Source organism: Catharus ustulatus, chromosome 4 (assembly GCF_009819885.2).
Source record: "Catharus ustulatus isolate bCatUst1 chromosome 4, bCatUst1.pri.v2, whole genome shotgun sequence".
NCBI lineage: Eukaryota > Metazoa > Chordata > Aves > Passeriformes > Turdidae > Catharus > Catharus ustulatus.
In genome coordinates, this window is record NC_046224.1 from 3,983,333 (window position 1) to 4,003,029 (window position 19,697).

The following is a 19,697-nucleotide window of genomic DNA, read 5'->3' on the forward strand; positions in this document are numbered from 1 at the left end:
ATGTCTTATATAAACCACAAGTTGCTTTGCACTAAAATTTTAACTATCAGCAGTGAAGTCAGTGTCCAGAGCACCCTTGCAGGATTGGGGGTCCAAGTGCAATCTGAGGATGCCATAACACCCACACAAATGTCAGCATCAGACACCAGTTATTCTCCTGTGAATGGGCATGGACAATGTGGGCCAGGGTCCCAACAGCTAATGAAAGCTGCATCACGATCAGAGGTGGCAGCTCGGGTGTGGACTGCTCAGCTCAGGAGCTGTTGTACATGGTTCTGCTTGATCTCATTGCTCAGGTAGGACCAACCTTTTTGTGGGCTGCATTAAAACATAGGTTCTGGTGGAGGTGCAGATTTAGGCAGGTCTATGTAAGTGTCCCCAGGCCTGGTGGTGTCCCAAGTCTTACCACAGGCAGCAGAACTCCAGGCCTGTGTCAGCTGCATAAAGAGATTCACCCTGGACCCCTGCAGCTGCCCTGAGTTATGATCCCCACTGGGGCTGGCTGATGTGCTGCAGGATCCTGGGCAACACCCAACCCCACTTGGGTCAGCAGCCAGGGGCCAGGCCCTTTCCCCAGGGACAGCTCTGGGGGCTCTGGACACCTGAGCACAGGAACCAGATGCCAGCACAGACATGGGGCACTGCCTGGCAGCACCATGGACTTGTGCTGCTGTTGCTCCAGCTGCCACGGGCAGAGCAGCAAGAGCCCTGCCTTGTGCCAGCTGGGCTGCACAGAGACCCAGGAGAAGATTGTGCTTTGGAGGAGAACAGAGTGAGCACATCACTCTCACCCCTTTGCTGGACAGCTCCTGCAATCCCAGGTCTTTGCCTGGATGGATTTTTTCTGTAGGCATGAAATACTGACACAGCACCTGATGGAGTGAAGGCTTAAGGGTGATTTCAGGCTGAGTCACTTCTGCAGACATCTCTGCTGTGGCTCCCTCTGACTTGCTCACCCACCTCTGCACACTGGCTGCAGCTTGTGACCCCACTCATCCTCACCATGGCTCATCCCATGCCCACTGCCTCTGCTTTCCAGGCTCTGCAGCCACTGGCTGCTTGATCATCTCCATCAGACCCTCCTCTATCAATTTCAGGTTCTGCCCTGGACCTTTATCCCTGGCAGTACCCAGAAATGCTCAACCCTCCACAAGAAGCTTGTGAAACACTTAGGAGCCCCTCAGAGAAAGGAATCTTCTGAGTCACTTCAAAATCTCCACTCTCCAGTACTGCAATCACAACACAGTATACATTTCCCTGAATTTTCTTAGTTTATTTCTTGTGAAAAAACTCAAGCCACGTAACCTTGACAAGTGATATCAAACATTGCAATTAGAAGGGAGAGGGAGCATATTGAATACAAAAACCCCTCCCAAGACAGTGCAGAAGTCCTCTGGACAAACACAGGTGCTGGCATAAGTCCTGGACAAACTCACTCTAAACCCTGTTTGGGAAATCCTACACATCTTCCTTCCTGGAGATCCTATAAAAATAGCCATTCTCAGACTGCAGCAGAGACATTTGAGAGTCCTCTACCACTTGGCAGAAATGCCCTGCCTTCCACAGCAGGTAGGTGAAATATTTGGAAAACACCAAGGATCAGCCTGACTGCTGCCTTCCCACAGCTATTGGTGGTGCTTCTCACAGCAGCCCAGCCTGGAGCAGAGCAGAGGGCTGCCCCAGCTCCACACCCATGCTGCCAGGCACCTGTCATCTGGGATTGCCTCTGTTTTCTGCTGAGCCTGGTGTGCATGGGGAATAGGGATAGAGCCCTTTGCTGAGCCCAGAGCTGCTCCATGCCCACACTGGGCTGGGAAGCTCCTCTGCTCCCTGGGAAGATGCAGCTGCACTGACATGGCAGGGTAATTTTGCAGTTTGCTCTGTGTCTGTCCACCTTTGGGGACAGGTCTGGGCTCCACTGTGTCACAGGGATTTTAGCCACAAACGAAATATTATTTTTGCGGGGATATATGAGGAAACACTGTGACCTAAAGGCACTCCACTGCAACGTGGGTTGGATCATGCCCCTTGCTTAGTCCTTTTCTATTTTAACGAAGGGTTCAGATTCTGTGGACTGAACACGGTGCCATGTGGAGTACTAAAAGAGAATGACAGAGGAGAATCAAGACAGTGGCAGCTTCTGGCCTCTGCTTGAGAGAACTGCTGGGAAAAGCTCCTTTGGTCCATCCAGGAGCCAAAATTTCCTGTTAGGTAACTTTTATAAAGTTACATTGTAAAATTAAACCTCAGATATCTGAAGAACTATTTCTCTGTTGTCTATCTTGGTTGGTTTCTTGCCCTACACCCTGCACTGAGTTTCTCACTTGCTGTACACCTGGGTAAAATGTCCCTTGCTGCTGGGCAACAGCACTTTGGCACAGGAATATCAGCCAAAAACCTCTGAGGGTCAGGTGAGGAGGTGTTCAGGAATGTTGCTGCCCAAGCACTGTGCCCCACAGCCGAAGATGCTGCAGACAACACTGATACCATGGCAGTGTTTTTGGGGGATACAAACTGAGTTTTCAGCATCACCCATGTCAGTCACCCTCACACCGTGCTCCAGGCTCTGCCTGATTTCTGTGGAAGATCAGCCTGTGAAGGTCTGTTATACCAGGAGGTTTTGAAACTCCTGGCTACTGATTACAATGAAGAAGGAAACACCTCTTGACAGACCATGCTCCTAAGAGAATTGGAGACACAGTGTACCCAACAGGACTCTGGATTTGGAGCTGATCAGTGCATGTTCAGACACCAGAAATGACCAGATAAATCTGACCTTCACCAGCTGCATAATATCAGCTATACCATAGAAAGTAAAAAAAAATGCATAGTTCTATTTCATTACTTGGGGAGGGATAACTGAGGAGGAAATACATTTGGAGCAAGCTTAGAGAATCCACGGTAATACTCATTCAAGATTTTGAAGTGTTTTACCATAAACAAGTGAAACACACAGATCTCTGACAGGAGAAATGAAGCAGGGAAATGCAAAGCAGCTTCTCCAAGTATATGCAAGAACACTGAAGCACAAAGAGCACACAGACCTCCAGGGACCATCTCTGTGTCCTACCATCCTTATATTTTACAAAAAGTACTTGTCATTTAGTGCAACAGTTTGCCACACACAGTTTTAAGTGTCAATTCTCATCTTCCTGTTTTTTTGGGTTTTCTTATATAATGTAATTTAACTCATTATCTCCTCCTCTCTACACACATGATAGAAAATGATTTAGCACTTCAGAATGGCAAAAAGACCAGAAAAAGAAGAAATTTTCTTCTTAAGGCAAATTCTCTTTCTAATGGGCACACGGAACATACGTTTGAACTAGCATTCATTCCTTCTCTTTGAAGGAGAGAAAACTCTGTGTATAAAGTGCAAGGCTACTAAATGTATATGTTTAAGATATTGTGATTTCCTGCATCAATGTGTTGTCTAATGTGTGCTGTGTGTTATCTGTTCATCTGGCAGATTTCACTGCAGGCACATTTGAAACAAGTACACAAACAGCTGATAAACAAATAAAAAAAAATTTAAGGGCACCAGTAAATCAAAAGTTTACTTCTTTTACATGTGCAAACTGTAGCTGAAGTGCAGAAAGCTTTGCACTTACAGCAGAGCTGTGGGTGGAGCCGCCTGAGAGAATTTACGGAGTTCAATACAGCAGCATACAGAGACAGAAAATTGCTGCACATGAGCAAGCTGAGGTACCAGAAGTGTCATTCACACTGTGCTGTGCTCAGAGTAAGAGATCTGGCCTTCCAACTGCACTAAATACTCTGCTCGGAGCCTATCATACACCGGGGAGGACAATATGGGTTTTTCTGCCTTTCCTTGAAATGTGGCTTTTCAAAATGTTCTTGGGTTCTGCTCAAAGCTCTGGTGTGCACATGTCATGGTTCTGAGTGCTCTCCTGAAAGCTCATCTCCCTCATCATCGGTGTGTGCAGCAACAAGCTCCAGAGGTAATTCAGTGGTGTGGGCAAACCCGGCCCTTTCCCCAGGGACAGCTTTGGAGGAGAACAGAGTGAGCACATCGCTGTCACCTCCTGTTGCTGGACAGTTCCTTCAATCCCAGGTCCTCTGCCTGGATGGATTTTGTCTCCTGGCATCAAATGCTGACACAGCCCCGGATGGGATGAAAGTAACAGATTATTTGTGTTACATTACAAAGCCCAATGATTCCATTCCCTGTGTCTGGAAATGGTGGGTGCCCATGTAATGGGGAAAAGGCTCCCAAGAGAGGCTAAACTTGAGGGACGACCAGTCCTGCAGGGATCTGATCCCCACTTTACCCTCAGCTGTTCTGCACTCCTGACAGAGCTTATCTGCTCCCAGTGAAGAGTCAAACAGGCTTTGTGAGGGCTGTGAGAGAAGTGAGGAGAAACTCAGACGGGGCTGAGATGGCCCAGGGACAAAGCCTTGGGGGAAAAGGCACTGGAGATGAGAGGGTCAGCTTAAGTGTGGAGGGATTTCTGGAGTGATGTTTGAGGCAGTGAAAAGTGAGGAGCAGCAGTGTCAGTCCAGTCAGAAGGGTGTGATCTCCATGCATGGGCAGTGAGCCCTGAGCACCTTTGGCTCCGGCTTGGCCCAGAAGGATCCAGCAGACAGACAGAACTCCAAAGCTATGGATCCCTCACAAATGTCCTTCAGACAAACTTCAGGGGAACTGGCCAGGACAATTGCAGAAGAGAAAAAGAGGCAATTCCTGTCTTTGCTAAGGACAAAGTGGCAGGATGGCATTTGGGGGAAGGTGAGCCGGGGAAGGAACACACATGCCCTACTGCCGAGGAAGGCTAAATATGTTTCCCTATAGTTAAAAAAGAATCAGTTAAAATTATGAAAAACTAATCTTTTCATCTTATTACACATAGGAACTTGAGCAACAATTCTGGTCTTGCACCACTGCAGCCTCCACTATCTCTCTTTTTGTAGAATCATAAAATGGTTGGTGTTGGAAGAATCCTTAAAGACCATCTCATTCTAACACTCCTACATGGGCCAGGCCACTTGCCACATGACTAGCATGTTCCAAGCCCTATCCAACTTGGCATGTTCTCCTGGATCTTGAACGCAGGCCACCAAAAAAATCTTTGGTCTTGTTAAATTCCCCAGTATTCTACTTGGCATACAGACCCCTCTAAGAGGCTGATTATTTATAACTTCTTTTGAGTGATGCTGCAGAAAATGCTCCCTGGCCCAGAGCAACTCTCAGAGCCGTTCTTAGTACTGCTGTCACAGATTCCATTTACAATCAGATCTTTTTGCTTCCTGAGCAAAACTGTTCGTCCTTAAAGAAACTGCAACCCTCCTAGGGTAACCTCAGCTCCAGGACTGATTTCCTGTCACATCTCCCTGGGTATGGGGTTAGAGGAGGCAACCTCTGGTGTTCCAGGCCTGGGCTACACCTGTAGCAACCACACATAAAATCACGGAATCACAGAATCAGAGCATGGCAGAACTGGGCTGTGGAGACAGGATGAAGGCAGGGCAGAATTTGCAGAGAAGGTGTCTCACCTAATTCACCTTTCAGTCCTAGGAGTGGAAAATGCTCCTTGTCTCATGCATCCGTCCATGCTACCAGCACAGGAAGGTTGGATCACAAAGGTCGCAAATCAAAATGAAAGTAGTCATATTCTGAGCGGCTTTCTAGTTAAAGCTTTTATGTTCATGCAGGAGGGGCATTTCTATGATTTATCTCTGATTCATTCATTTCCCTACATTGAGATGACAAAAAATGAGATTTTGACAATCAGTGATTGTGCTCCACGGTAATCTGTTTCTTTACAGGCATCCTCAGTACTGACACCTTTTCCTCTTCTTACCCTGTCAAGCTGATCAGCGACAGTTAAAACAAGAACATGGCTGAAGAGCGTGACATCGAACCCGAATACGGCATCAATTCAACGGTAATTGGCCAGCATCAGGCCATTGACCAAGACTACAAGAACCTCACAGATCTGGACCGTGGTCACTTGAGTCCCAGTAGCCACCAAACTGATGTCAATAGCAGTTGGGCTACCTTCACCCTCATGCATATTGTCCCTCAGGATAGAACATTTAACCAGAATGTCTGGAGAATCTACGAGAATAAAATGATGTCCAATAACAGTAAGGGCTGTGATACCACCTATGTCATCACGGGTGCTGTACCTGGGCACACCTACATCTCCAATGGGAGGGTTAATATACCCAGCCACATCTGGTCAGCTGCCTGCTGTGTGAAGAACAAAAAACCCTTGAGGTCTTGGGGGGCCATCGCTGAGAACAAGAGGAACAAGAACAAGGTGAATATCCTTGGGCTGTGGGATCTGGAGAAAATGTTGGTTGGGATCTATGCGGGGAGAGGGGTTACTCTGTTCAAAAATTCCTGTGCCTAGAAATAAGGCTCACATCCTTGACAGAAAAGCCTCAGGAGTTGTTCCCACATGCCACAGAATCACTGAATGGGTTGGTTTTGATGGGACCTTAAAGCCTTCAAGATCATCTCATTTTGACCTGCCTATCACAGGCAGGGACACCTTCCAGTACCCCAGATTGTTCCAAGCTCTCCCCAGCCTGGCCTTGAACGCTTCCAGGGATGGGGCAGTCAGAATAGCTCTGGATAACTTCTGTTCGTACCACAGCCTGCTCCCAGCAATTTACTTCTTTAGAATATCCCATCTAAGCCTGCCCTCCATCAGTGTGAAACCATTCCCTCTTGTCCTGTCACTCCATCCACTTGCTCAAAGAGCCTCTCCAGCCCTCTTAGACATCCTGTAGGTACTGGACTCTCTGGAGCCTTCTCCAGGCTGAACATGCCCAGCTCTCTCAGCCTCTCTCCAGAGCAGATGGGCTCCAGCCCTCAGAGCACCTTCATGGCCTGCACTGGACTCCACTCCAACAGCTTTGCATCCTTCTTGAGCTGTGGGCCCCAGAGCTGGAGGCAGCACTGCAGCTGGGCTCTCAGCAGAGCAGAGCACAGGGGGACAAATGTCCTGTGCACCTTCTGTGCTGCTTCCTTGTCTGCTGTGTTTGCAGCTCTGTCCCTCAGGGCACCTCCTCCTCTGCCCAAAGGCACAAAGCCGTGGCCAGAGCCTCCAGCTGCTTTGCTTTGCTGCCCATCTCAGGAGAGAGCTCTCAGGGACGAGTCCTCTCCTCCTTAGCTCTCCCTGACAGAGTGCAGCTGACTTGTCCCTCCCCTCCTTAGCAAGGCTGTGCCACCAGGGCACCTCAGGCTGCCCAGACATCTTGTCTGGACATCTCCATGGCTGCACATACCCAAACCCCAACCATGATTCTGGACAACCTGCTCTGCCTCATCCTGCTTGAGCCCGGAGTGTGGACTAGATCATCTTGAAAAGTCCCTCCAGAACCCAACAATTCAGTGATTATATGATCCTGGGACATGCTTTTGTTTGCTTGCTTTTGGAAGTGCATCTTGAGAGTACAACCTGTTGTATCAGACAGGCAGGCTTTGGTATCAGATACATAGAAAGCTTTGAGCAGCCAAAGCTAAATTGCTGTGGTGCATTGCTTCCACACCTTTATTCTCTACTCTGCTTCTGAAGCTTTGCTGCAGATTTATGGGAAATTGACTTGGGGAAATGTATTCAATGGTTGTAAAAGATCACTGTGTGCCACATCATTTAGTTTGTAAGAGTTTACAATACAAGTCATTTGCTGCAGTGCTGGATTGCCGGGTCATGTCTTATATAAAACACAAGTTACTTCTCACTGAGATTTCCAGCATCCACCAGTGATGTTTCAGTGCCCAGAGCATCCTTGCAGGGCACTGGGTGTCCAAGGGCAATCTGAGGATCCTGTAACACCCACACAAGTGTCAGTATCAGACACCAGTTACTTCTCCTGTGAATGGGCATGAACAAAGTTGGCCAGGGTGCCAACAGCTCACACAAGACACCCCTATAACTCCAGCAATAAAACCTGCAACTTTCATGTCCTGACTCTTGATCCTTAACGGTGGGGGCCTGTGCAACAAAGAGTTCAAAGGGTTCTGTGCATTCAGCCTTATGTGGAATTGCCCCACTTGACCCTGGGAGGGGTTTACCCTGTGTCATGCAGCACTGTGGGGTTGGGGACACTTTGGGGGTCTCTGCTGCTTTATGGCCCCTTCTAATGATGTGACCACTGTTGGGCTCAGCTTTGTTATGTCAGATGGGCCTCAGCAAAAAGGAGGAATTTGCCCCAGCTCTGCTTCTTCTTGGCCTTCTCCCTCATTCTGGCTAAACCCCTCTTTGTTTAAGGCATCCGTTCCAGGTTAACAGAGAGAAAAGGAACCACATCACTGAAACAGTCTGTTTAAAAAAACTTTGGTCAAACCAGCCTATTTCTCTGCATGTTTCTGGTTGAATCAACGAATTCATGACTCTCTTATCCCTGGACTTTTGGAAATTGAAAGGACCTTAAGGACCAGCTAGTTCCATGCCCTCTCATGGCCAAGGACACCTTCCAGTATCTCAGCTTGCTCCAAACCCAAGCCAAAATGGTCATGGACACTTCCAGGGATGGGGGAGCTTGTGGGGGCAACCTGTGCTGGGGTGTTACCACCCCACAGTAAGAAATTCCTTCATAATATCCAATCTATATCTACGTTCAGTGCATTTCAAGCTGTTTCACTTTCTTCTAATGTCTTGGTTTTTCCCCAGCCTGCACCCACACCCCCACAGCTGTTCCCTCACTCCCCAGACACCGGGATCAGGGAGAGAACTGGAAGGGTAAAAGCTGGAAAACTCGTGGATGGAGAAAAAGACAGTGTATCGGGGAAAGCAAAAGCTGTGCACACAAGGAAAGCACAGTCAAGGAATTCTTTGCCCATTCCCCATGGACAAAAAATGCCCACCCACCTCCAGGAGAACAGGAGCCATCCCACCTAACAGTTACCTGGGAAGATAAAACTCACCACTGCAAATGTCCTCTTCTTCTTCCCCTCACTTCATATCCTCAGCATGATGCCACATGGTCTGGGAGATCCCTCAGGTCACTTAGGGTCACCTGTCCTGGCTGTGTCTCCTGCCAACCTCCCAAGTCCCCCCAGCCTCCTGGCCAGCCTGGCAGTACAAAAAGCAGAAAAGGCCTTGGCTCCGTGAGAGCTCTGCTCAGAAATAACCAAAAATATCCCTGTCTTATATACTCTGTGTGCAGTAGAACTGCAAAAACACAGCCCCATACCTGCCACTGTCAAGAAAATTAACTCTGAACCCAGCACATTTATGAGCTTCACACCCTTGTCCATAGTCTGTCTCCAGCTCTCCTGTAGGGTCCTAAAGTCCTGGCAGGTGCTCTGAGGTATCCCCAGAGCCTTCTCCTTCCCAGGCTGCTGGGATGAAGCTGGTACAAAGCCATGAACATCAGGCAAAAGAGTATTTGTTGCCTGGCCATAGCAATGATGTTATGTGAGGCTGCAGAAGAGCAGCCTGTGACTGTCTGAGTGTACTCAGAGACAGGCCAGTCCATCTCATGTCACCAGAGAAGTTCTGTTGGGAGCAAAAACACATGGAGGAGCTGGAGCAGCAGCAGCTGCAGCTGGTGGGATTGATGAAATGACCAAGGAAGTCACCAGACCCTGTTAACTGATCCTGACACACCATGCTGCAAGTCAGCAAATTTCAGAGAAATTCTGAGGAAACCATTACAAACAACTGTCAACCTATTTCATGGTGGGTATGAACAAACCCCCTGAAAAAAAAAACCCAAAAAACGGAAAACTTCTCTTTTCTGTGGTATTCCCTGCTTATAAAAATGGTATATATTGCAGTGACACTCCTGAGGATTCAAACAGTCCTTTCTTCAGGGACAAGACTGAAGGAACTGTTCAGCTGCCTCTTCTGAGACTCTGCTTCAAGGTAAGCTCCTGCTCCTTCCTCACCACTCACTCCAATACTCAAAGCTTTTCCCTGAGCTTTGCAATAAATATATAAAGACAAAGTCTAGGCTGGATTCATTGAGCTCCAAGGAGCAATCAGAGCTTATGCATGCACTGAATTTTGCAGCACTTTAGTATTCTCTGTCAATCAGGAGGGCAAGAAGGGAAGGAAGGATTTGGAAAAGAAACTCAAGCCAGCTCACCTGAAATTTAATATGAAACTGTTGAATAACAAGGAGAGGTGATTTTATTGAGCACCAAAACTCAACTCATGACCTTGCAACAGTCCTCCAGAAAAATATGGATGGCTGTATTCCTAGAAAATTCACTCTAAACCCTGTTTGGTAAACCCAACAACTCTGTCTACTTGGAGATCATACAAAAGCAGCCAATCTGAGACTGCGGCAGAGGCATTTGAGAGTCCTGTGCTCATTCGGGGCTCTGAGCAGTGTCCTGAGCTATTCTTTGTCATTGAGGGATTTTATCTATGTATCTATTAAGTAAAATTACTAATCTATTGGTAAGATTAAGTTAGTTAGATAAATTTTATTCTCATTGTGTGGGTAACCCTAAAGGACATCTCAGTCACTTCTCAGATTGATTTGGGGTAAATAGGGCTGTGCTCTGCAGAGTACTGTAAGAAGTCACCACCTGTGGTTCCTGTTCTCAGTTTCTAGATCATTGGACACCACATTCCTGGTGCAGCTCAGCCAAAACTGGGCTTTGTGCTTTAGAGGCTGGAGCAGCTTTCTGTGCCAGGAACCCTTTGAACTGCCTGTCCTACCTGCCTTATTCCAAATGCTGCTGATAATAAATCACTCCTCTAAGTGTCTGGCCATGCAAATGGAAGCATCCCTACTATCCCAAACCTGTGCTGCCACTGAAAGGACACAAAGCCCCTTGCTTGGTTGCCAGCATCCCAGGGAGCTTTTCAGCACTTTTCTCATAAAGTAATGATCTTATTGACAGCTGAGAATCACATCAGCACTGAGAAAGACAAAATGGGACAGCTGGCTGTCCAAAAAGTACTGCAAAATGCCTTTGACAGTACAGGAAAATCCATCATCAAAGCTGAAGAGGGGCAGCAGCAGGAATCCCAAACACCCACAGGAAGAGCTGCACCCTCTCAGTGCTTGCATCGCAGCACCCATAGGGCTGATAAGATTGAGGTGTTATCTCTCCTGCTTGCTGCTACCGTCTGCTTGGCCCCTTCATTTTCTATCTCCATTGTTGGGAAGGATGAATCAGGAAAACCTTATAAATATGATTATCTAGCAAAAGATTTTGAGAATATGGAAACCATAAGTGATATAGAAATGATAGCAGTTTTTGACTGTGTGGCTGAGAGCAACAATGTGGACGCTTGAAGGATTCCTTCCTTTGTTTAGATAATGCCAGGTGCCACAAATACCAAAGTGCCAGCAGAGATTCTCTCCAGGCATAACAGGAAGGGTCCGGGATAAGGTTTACAGACAAGAAAGCAGTAAAACATGGTAATATAGCAACTTCTATAGGTTGCATGCAAATGTTAGAGAATTTGTATCGTGTATTAGATTGGTTAGTGGAAATTAGAATATTCAATATAGAAGAAGATGTATTGTATTGTAATGAGAAACTCGGTCTCTTAATTCCTTCTCTTAGTTCTTATTTACTTCTCTTACTTTGTCCTCTTACTTATCTCTTAGAACTCCTACCACCCCAAGCTCTCTCTCTGCCCTGCTCTGAGCTATGGCTGGCAGCTCCAAGCAGGGCCCTCTTTACCCACACACTATGCAATAAACTGCAAACTTCAAGACCAGAACATAGAGAGCACCTGAGTTTGTCCTGACCACCATCCCCCACCAAGGCTCTCCCACACTCCATGTCTGCAAGTTCAGGGTCTGGACTTGGATAACGTGGAAATGCAGAGTGAGCAGCAGGACAGCCATTGCCCAATGCCAGCTGAGAGGCAGGAGCCCAAGTGCATCATTGGGGTTCAGGATTGGGTCTGACTGCAGGAGCTGTGTGTCTGTTTGAACCTGGATGGGGCCAGGGACATGTAGGAAGTGCAGCACTGCTGTTCTTTCCCTGCCCAGTGCCCCATGAGATTCAAGCCCAGCTCAGCATTGCAGGGGTTGAGCAGAGTATGTGCCCAGCTGCAGGTGTCTGCTGTGGGGAGGTGCTCAGGGCAGGAGGGAGGTGGGGAAAGGTGACCTTGTCCCAGGGCTGTGCCTCACTTGCAAGATAACTTTGCAGTGACAGGTGATGACACTCGTGGTGGCTTTGGCTCCTTCCTCACCCAGGCTGAATTCTACCACTGCTGACTCCTCCTCTGGGCACCTAAACCCTGGTTTAGGTTTCATCCTTATTGCCCTCATGACTTTTCCCTATCCAGCAGGACAGAAATTCCTCCTTTCCTGCTCTCTCATACCATCCTCCTCTGCCAGCTCTGTTCCACTGCACAAAAAGCCTCCAGGCCATGCCCAGCTCTGTCCAAGCTGAGTGTCCCTCTGCATTTGCCTTCCAGGGGAGCAAGAGCCCTTCACTGAAATCCTCCCACCATGCTGGGGCTGCTGCTGCTGCTGCAGGTGTTGGCGAGCTGCCTCTGGCTGGGACACAGCGAGGTGGTGCCAAGCTTTAAAAGTCCATGTAGTCAGGTTTTTTATATGGATACCCCACCAAGTGATTCCCTGAATCCAACGAATGCAGCCAGGATCTGCCAGTTCTATGACAACAAATATCGCTTTACCACCCTGTATGACAGAAACAACAGAATTCCAGTGTACTCTGCTTACATCTACAAGCCTGGACATGGAGACAGATCCAACTCATGGTTTGTTGAGCCTCAGGTGAGTTTCTCTCTTACTGCACATCACCCTCCACTCACTCACAGATGAGCTCCAGTATTTAAATTACCCCTCCTATTTTCTACCACCCCAGTACTCACATGCAAATGGACACACACTGGATGGGAATTTTATCCTTTTACTTCAAACACCTGCACCATGTGGTTCCTCTGATGCATCTGAGACATCAGCAGGAGGATGAGATGAATCATATCCCAAAGGTGCCCAGTTTTCTGCCTTCACCTGACAACAACAGCAAATCAAATTAATTTGTGTTACATTACAAAGTCCAATGATTCCCCTCCTTGTGCCCTGCTGGGGTGGGGGACCAAGTGATGGAGAAAAGGTTCCCAAGAGAGGCTAAACTTGAGGGACCACCAGTCCTGCTGGGATCTGATCCCCACTTTACCCTGAGTTGTTCTGCACCCCTGACAGAGCTTATCTGCTCCCAGTGAAGAGTCAAACAGGCTTTGTGAGGGCTGTGAGAGAAATGAGGAGAAACTCAGAAGGGTCTCAGATGGCCCAGGGACAAAGCCTTGGGAGAAAAGGCACTGGGGATGAGAGGGTCAGCTTAAGTGTGGAGGGATTTCTGGAGTGATGTTTGAGGCAGTGAAACGTGAGGAGCAGCAGTGTCAGTCCAGTCAGAAGGGTGTGATCTCCATGCATGGGCAGTGAGCCCTGAGCACCTTTGGCTCAGGATTAGTCCAGAAGGATCCAGCAGACACACAGAACTCCAAAGCTATGGAGCCCTCACAAATGTCCTTCAGACCTCCAGGAACACAGGCCAGCCCAATTAAGGAATACAAGGGCATAAAATTCAGGACCTTTCCATGGGCAGAGTAGTGTGAGAATTTTGGGTGAAAATGTGGTAGATCATCAAGTCCAGTTCCAGCAGAAGTCTAAATATGCTTCTTTACCGATGAACAACAACCTGTTGAAATTATAAAAAAAATAATAATCTCCACTTGTTAGTCACATGAACATGAGCAATTAATCTGCTCTTGCTCCACCGCAGCCTCCACATTAGTGACGCATAAAAACTTCTTTATAGAAGCATAGGGTGGTTTGTGTTAGAAGGAACACTTAAGATCATATCAATCCAAACCCCCTTCGTGGCCCAGGCCACTTGCCACCAGGCCACCATGCTCCAAACCTATGACTGACCATGTCTTCCTGGACCGTAGACACAGCATAACTGGAAAATCTTTGATTTTGTTACCTTTCTCCAGAGGCCTTTTTGGAGTATTGATAAAGTTTCTCCAGGACTGTTCTGGGATTACAGGCTCCTCTCTAAAGCTGATCATTTGTAACTTCTTTTGAATGATGCTGCAGAAAATGCTCCCTGGCTCAAATCAGCTCCTCTCACACATTCTTAGCATTCCTCTCACAAATTCCATTTACATTGAAATCTTTTTGCTTCCTGAGCAAAACTGTTCATCCTTGAACAAACTGCAGCCCTCCCAGGGAAACCTCAACTCCAGGGTTGATTTCCTGTCACATCTCCCTGGGTATGGGGTTAGAGGAGGCAACCTCTGGTGTTCCAGGACTGGGGTACACCTGTAGCAACCACACATAAAATCACAGAATCACAGAATCACAGTGTGGCATGAGAGGATCCAGGGAGAGCCCTGAGTAGATTTGGGCTGTGGAGACAGGAGGAAAGGGAAGCAGATTTGGCTGGGAAGGTGTCTCCCCAAAGTCACCTTTCAATCCTAGGAGTGGCAAATGCTACTTGTCTCATGCATCCATCCATGCTCCCAGCACAGGCTGAAGGCTGGATCACAAAGGTCACAAGACAAAATGAGAACAGCCACGTTCTGAGCTGCGCTCTAGTTAAAGCTTTTATGTTCATGCAGGACGGGCATTTCTATGATTTTGCTGTGAGTCATCCATTTGCCTACATTGAGATGAGAAAAAATGGGGTTTTGACAATCAGAGATGTGTGCTCCATGGTAATCTGTTTCATTACATGCATCCTCAGTACTGACACCTTTTCCTCTTCTTACCCTGTCAAGCTAATCAAGCACAATTATCGCAGGGATATGGATACAGAGGATTCCATCGTAGATACCTACGGGATCACTTCAGCAGATATTGGCAAGAGTCAGGCTATTGACAAAGACTACAGTGATGCCCAGGGTCTGGACCGTAGTCACTTGTGTCCCAGTGGCCACCAAAGTGGCGATGACAAGAAGGCTACCTTCACCCTCACCAACATAGTGCCCCTCTACAGCAAACTCAACCAAGGTGGCTGGAGAAACTACGAGGACAAAACGATGGCCCAGAAAACCCAGGGCTGTGACAAAACCTATGTCATCACGGGAGCTGTACCTGGGAACACCTACATCTCTGATGGGAGGGTTAATGTACCCAGCCACATCTGGTCAGCTTCCTGCTGTGTGAAGGGCACAACGCCCATAAAGGCTTGGGGGGCCATTGCTGAGAATGACAAGAACAGTAACTATGTGAGGGACCTCGAGCTGTGGGACCTGGAGCAAATATTGTCCGGGCTGTATGGGAAACCAAGGATTACTCTGTTCAGAAATTCCTGTGCCAAGGAATAAGTCTCACATCCTTGATGGAAAAGGCACAGGAGCTTTTCTCACATGTCACAGAATCACAGAATCACAGAATCACAGAGTGAGTAGGTTTTGATGGGACCTTAAAGCCTTCAAGATCATCTCATTTTGACCTGCCTGCCAGGGGCAGGGACACCTTCCACTGCCCCAGGTTGTTCCAAGCCCTCCCCAGCCTGGCGTTGAACAGTTCCAGGGATGGAGCAGTCAGAACAGCTCTGGGTAACTTTTGCTCTATATACCACAGCCTGCTCCCAGCAATTTGCTTCTTTAGAATATCCCATCTAAGCCTGCCCTCCATCAGTGTGAAACCATTCCCTCTTGTCCTGTCACTCCATAGCCTTGTCCAAAGAGCCTCTCCAGCCCTCTTAGACATCCTGTAGGTACTGGACTCTCTGGAGTCTTCTCCAGGCTGAACATGCCCAGCTCTCTCAGCCTCTCTCCAGAGCAGACGGGCTCCAGCCCTCAGAGCACCTTCATGGCCTGCACTGGACTCCACTCCAACAGCTTTGCATCCTTCTGGAGCTGTGGGCCCCAGAGCTGGAGGCAGCACTGCAGCTGGGCTCTCAGCAGAGCAGAGCACAGGGGGACAAATGTCCTGTGCAGCTTCTGTGCTGCTTCCTTGTCTGCTGTGTTTGCAGCTCTGTCCCTCAGGGCACCTCCTCCTCTGCCCAAAGGCACAAAGCCGTGGCCAGAGCCTCCAGCTGCTTTGCTTTGCTGCCCATCTCAGGAGAGAGCTCTCAGGGACGAGTCCTCTCCTCCTTAGCTCTCCCTGACAGTGTGCAGCTGACTTGTCCCTCCCCTCCTTAGCAAGGCTGTGCCACCAGGGCACCTCAGGCTGCCCAGACATCTTGTCTGGACACCTCCATGGCTGCACATACCCAAACCCCAACCATGATTCTGGACAACCTGCTCTGCCTCATCCTGCCTGAGCCTGGAGTGTGGACTAGAAGGTCTTGAGAAGTCCCTCCAGAACCCAGCCATTCAGTGATTATGTGATCCTGGGACATGCTTTTGTTTGCTTGCTTTTGGAAGGGCACCTTGAGAGCAGCACCTGTTGTATCAGAGAGGCTTTGGCATCAGATACACAGAAAGCTTAGAGCAGCCAATGTGAAATTCCTGTGATGCACTCCTTGCATGCCTTCATTCTCCGCTCTGCTTCTGAAGCTTTTCTGCAGATTTATGGGAAATTGATTTGGGGAAATGTATTCAATGGTTGTAAAAAATCATTGTGTGCCACACCATTCAGTTTGCAAGAGCTTACAATAAAAGTCATTTGCTGCAGTGCTGGATTGCAGGGTCATGTCTTATATAAACCACAAGTTGCTTTGCACTAAAATTTTAACTATCAGCAGTAAAGTCAGTGTCCAGAGCACCCTTGCAGGATTAGGGGTCCAAGTGCAATCTGAGGATGCCATAGCACCCACACAAGTGTCAGCATCAGACACCAGTTATTCTCCTGTGAATGGGCATGGACAATGTGGGCCAGGGTCCCAACAGCTAATGAAAGCTGCATCACGATCAGAGGTGGCAGCTCGGGTGTGGACTGCTCAGCTCAGGAGCTGTTGTACATGGTTCTGCTTGACCGCATTGCTCAGGTAGGACCAACCTTTTTATTGGTTGCATTAAAACATAGGTTCTGGTGGAGGTGCAGATTTAGGCAGGTCTATGTAAGTGTCCCCAGGCCTGGTGGTGTCCCAAGTCTTACCACAGGCAGCAGAACTCCAGGCCTGTGTCAGCTGCATAAAGAGATTCACCCTGGACCCCTGCAGCTGCCCTGAGTTATGATCCCCACTGGGGCTGGCTGATGTGCTGCAGGATCCTGGGCAACACCCAACCCCACTTGGGTCAGCAGCCAGGGGCCAGGCCCTTTCCCCAGGGACAGCTCTGGGGGCTCTGGACACCTGAGCACAGGAACCAGATGCCAGCACAGACATGGGGCACTGCCTGGCAGCACCATGGACTTGTGCTGCTGTTGCCTGCAGCTGCCACGGGCAGAGCAGCAAGAGCCCTGCCTTGTGCCAGCTGAGCTGCACAGAGACCCAGGAGAAGATTGTGCTTTGGAGGAGAACAGAGTGAGCACATCACTCTCACCCCTTTGCTGGACAGCTCCTGCAATCCCAGGTCTTTGCCTGGATGGATTTTTTCTGTAGGCATCAAATGCTGACACAGCCCCTGATGGAGTGAAGGCTTAAGGGTGATTTCAGGCTGAGTCACTTCTGCAGACATCTCTGCTGTGGCTCCCTCTGACTTGCTCACCCACCTCTGCACACTGGCTGCAACTTGTGACCCCACTCATCCTCACCATGGCTCATCCCATGCCCACTGCCTCTGCTTTCCAGGCTCTGCAGCCACTGGCTGCTTGATCATCTCCATCAGACCCTCCTCTATCAATTTCAGGTTCTGCCCTGGACCTTTATCCCTGGCAGTACCCAGAAATGCACAACCCTCCACAAGAAGCTTGTGAAACACTTAGGAGCCCCTCAGAGAAAGGAATCTTCTGAGTCACTTCAAAATCTCCACTCTCCAGTACTGCAATCACAACACAGTATACATTTCCCTGAATTTTCTTAGTTTATTTCTTGAGAAAAAACTTAAGCCACATCACCTTGACAAGTGATATCAAACATTTTAATTAAAAGGGAAGGGGAGAATATTGAATACAAAACCCCCTCCCAAGCCAGTGCAGAAGTCCTCTGGAAAAACACAGGTGCTGACATAACTCCTGGACAAACTCACTCTAAACCCTGTTTGGGAAATCCTACACATCTTCCTTCCTGGAGATCCTATAAAAATAGCCATTCTCAGACTGCAGCAGAGACATTTGAGAGTCCTCTACCACTTGGCAGAAATGCCCTGCCTTCCACAGCAGGGAGGTGAAATATTTGGGAAACACCAAGTAAAGGATCAGCATGACTGCTGCCTTCCCACAGCTATTAGTGGTGCTTCTCACAGCAGCCCAGCCTGTGCAGCCTGCACCAGGGCCTCACCAGCCTCACACCTAAGAATAAATTCCTAATATCCCATCTAACCCTGCCCTCTCACAATGGGAAGCCATTCCTCCTTGCCCTGTCACTTCATGCTCATGTCTAAAGCCCCTCTCCAGCTCTCCTGGAGCACCTTTAGGCACTGGAAGTGGCTCCAAGATCTCCCTGGAGTCATCTGTTCAGGTTGAACATCCCCAGCTGTCTCTGTGTATATCCTGGAATATGGCTGCAGACAGAGAATCCAAACCCTGGGGTCCATCTTCAGCCTCATAAAGTGCAGTGAGTAACAGATCACTTCAGGACACAGCTCCTGCTCATGTGGCACAAGAGGAATGCTCCCATATAATGCACGTAAAAATTTCTCAGTGCCAATGGTGGTGCCAGAATTTTCTATATGGAAGCATTACATGGTAGGTAAACTCCTAAAATGGAAATCTGAGAACTAGTCCTAGAACACATCTCTGTTTGCAGAGCACAGGTTAAACTTACAGATACTTTCACATCTGACATAAATTAAAAGTTCTCTTTTAAAACCAAGTTGTGTTTTCATGTTCCAAAGCCATCTAGAAGACAGCACTGTCAAATGGAGAGTTTCTCTCTGAATCCCCACTGTCTGTGTGAATGGCTACTCCCCTCACTTCCATCAACACTGACCTCTTCAGGGTTTGTCTCCTTTACTGCCTTCCAAGCCTGTGGACCTTCTCAGAAGAACAGGGACACCTGAAGATGAAATGGCTTCTTGGTTACCTTTGCTGCCTGTACTTCCCTCTTCAAACCCTCCTTTTTATTTAGAGTGAAGGTCCATATCACAGAATCACAGAATTCCAACCACAATTAGGTCAAATCTTTGACCACTTTGTGGCACCTTGGACTCAGGGTGTGGCTTCACCAGTGCCAAGTACAGGACAGCAATCACTGCTCTGGTCCTGCTGGCCACTCTGCTGCTGTTATAAGCCACGATGCCATTGGCCTTCTTGATCACCTGGGCACAGCTGGCCCATGTTCAGGACCTCTTGGTCCTGGGATGCTTTCTAGTGACTTTGCCCCAGGCTGTAGCACTGCCTGAGGTTATTGTGGCTGAAATGTAGGACCCAGCACTTGGTATTGTTGAACCTCATTCCATTGGCCTCCCACCATAGACTCAGCCTGTCCAGGTCCTTCTGCAGACCCTTCCTACCTTCCAGTAGATCAACATTCCCAGCATACTTGACATTATCCATGAACTTACCAAGGGTTCACATGATATGTAGTACATATAACAGGAATTATTATTCTAACAGGAATAAAAAAAGCCATGGCAAATATAAACATCAAGGCTATAGAGTGAGAGTAACTCAATGGAATACTAAGCAGTGAAGCAATGACACATACACTCTATCTTGAAACAGGAAACTAGACCAAAACCTCCTCATATCCTCCAAATTATAAGGAAGGGATCAATCCCATT

General features: G+C 48.2%; 1 protein-coding gene across 1 annotated transcript; it reads left to right on the forward strand.

Annotated features, from left to right (window-relative positions):
* Positions 1-9,757: 9,757 nt before the first annotated feature.
* On the forward strand, positions 9,758-15,251 carry LOC116995564 (endonuclease domain-containing 1 protein-like). Its single transcript, XM_033058398.1, has 3 exons — positions 9,758-9,842; positions 12,369-12,690; positions 14,703-15,251. Exons 2-3 carry the CDS (start codon positions 12,403-12,405, stop codon positions 15,249-15,251), a joined length of 837 nt encoding a protein of 278 aa, XP_032914289.1. The 5' UTR covers positions 9,758-9,842; positions 12,369-12,402.
* The last annotated feature ends 4,446 nt before the right edge of the window (positions 15,252-19,697 follow it).

Coding starts and splice junctions, on each gene's coding strand:
- LOC116995564 (XM_033058398.1), top strand. CDS start 12,403: ATGCTGGGGCTGCTGCTGCTGCTGCAGGTGTTGGCGAGCTGCCTCTGG. Junction 12,691..14,702: donor CATGGTTTGTTGAGCCTCAG/GTGAGTTTCTCT, acceptor TACCCTGTCAAG/CTAATCAAGCACAATTATCG.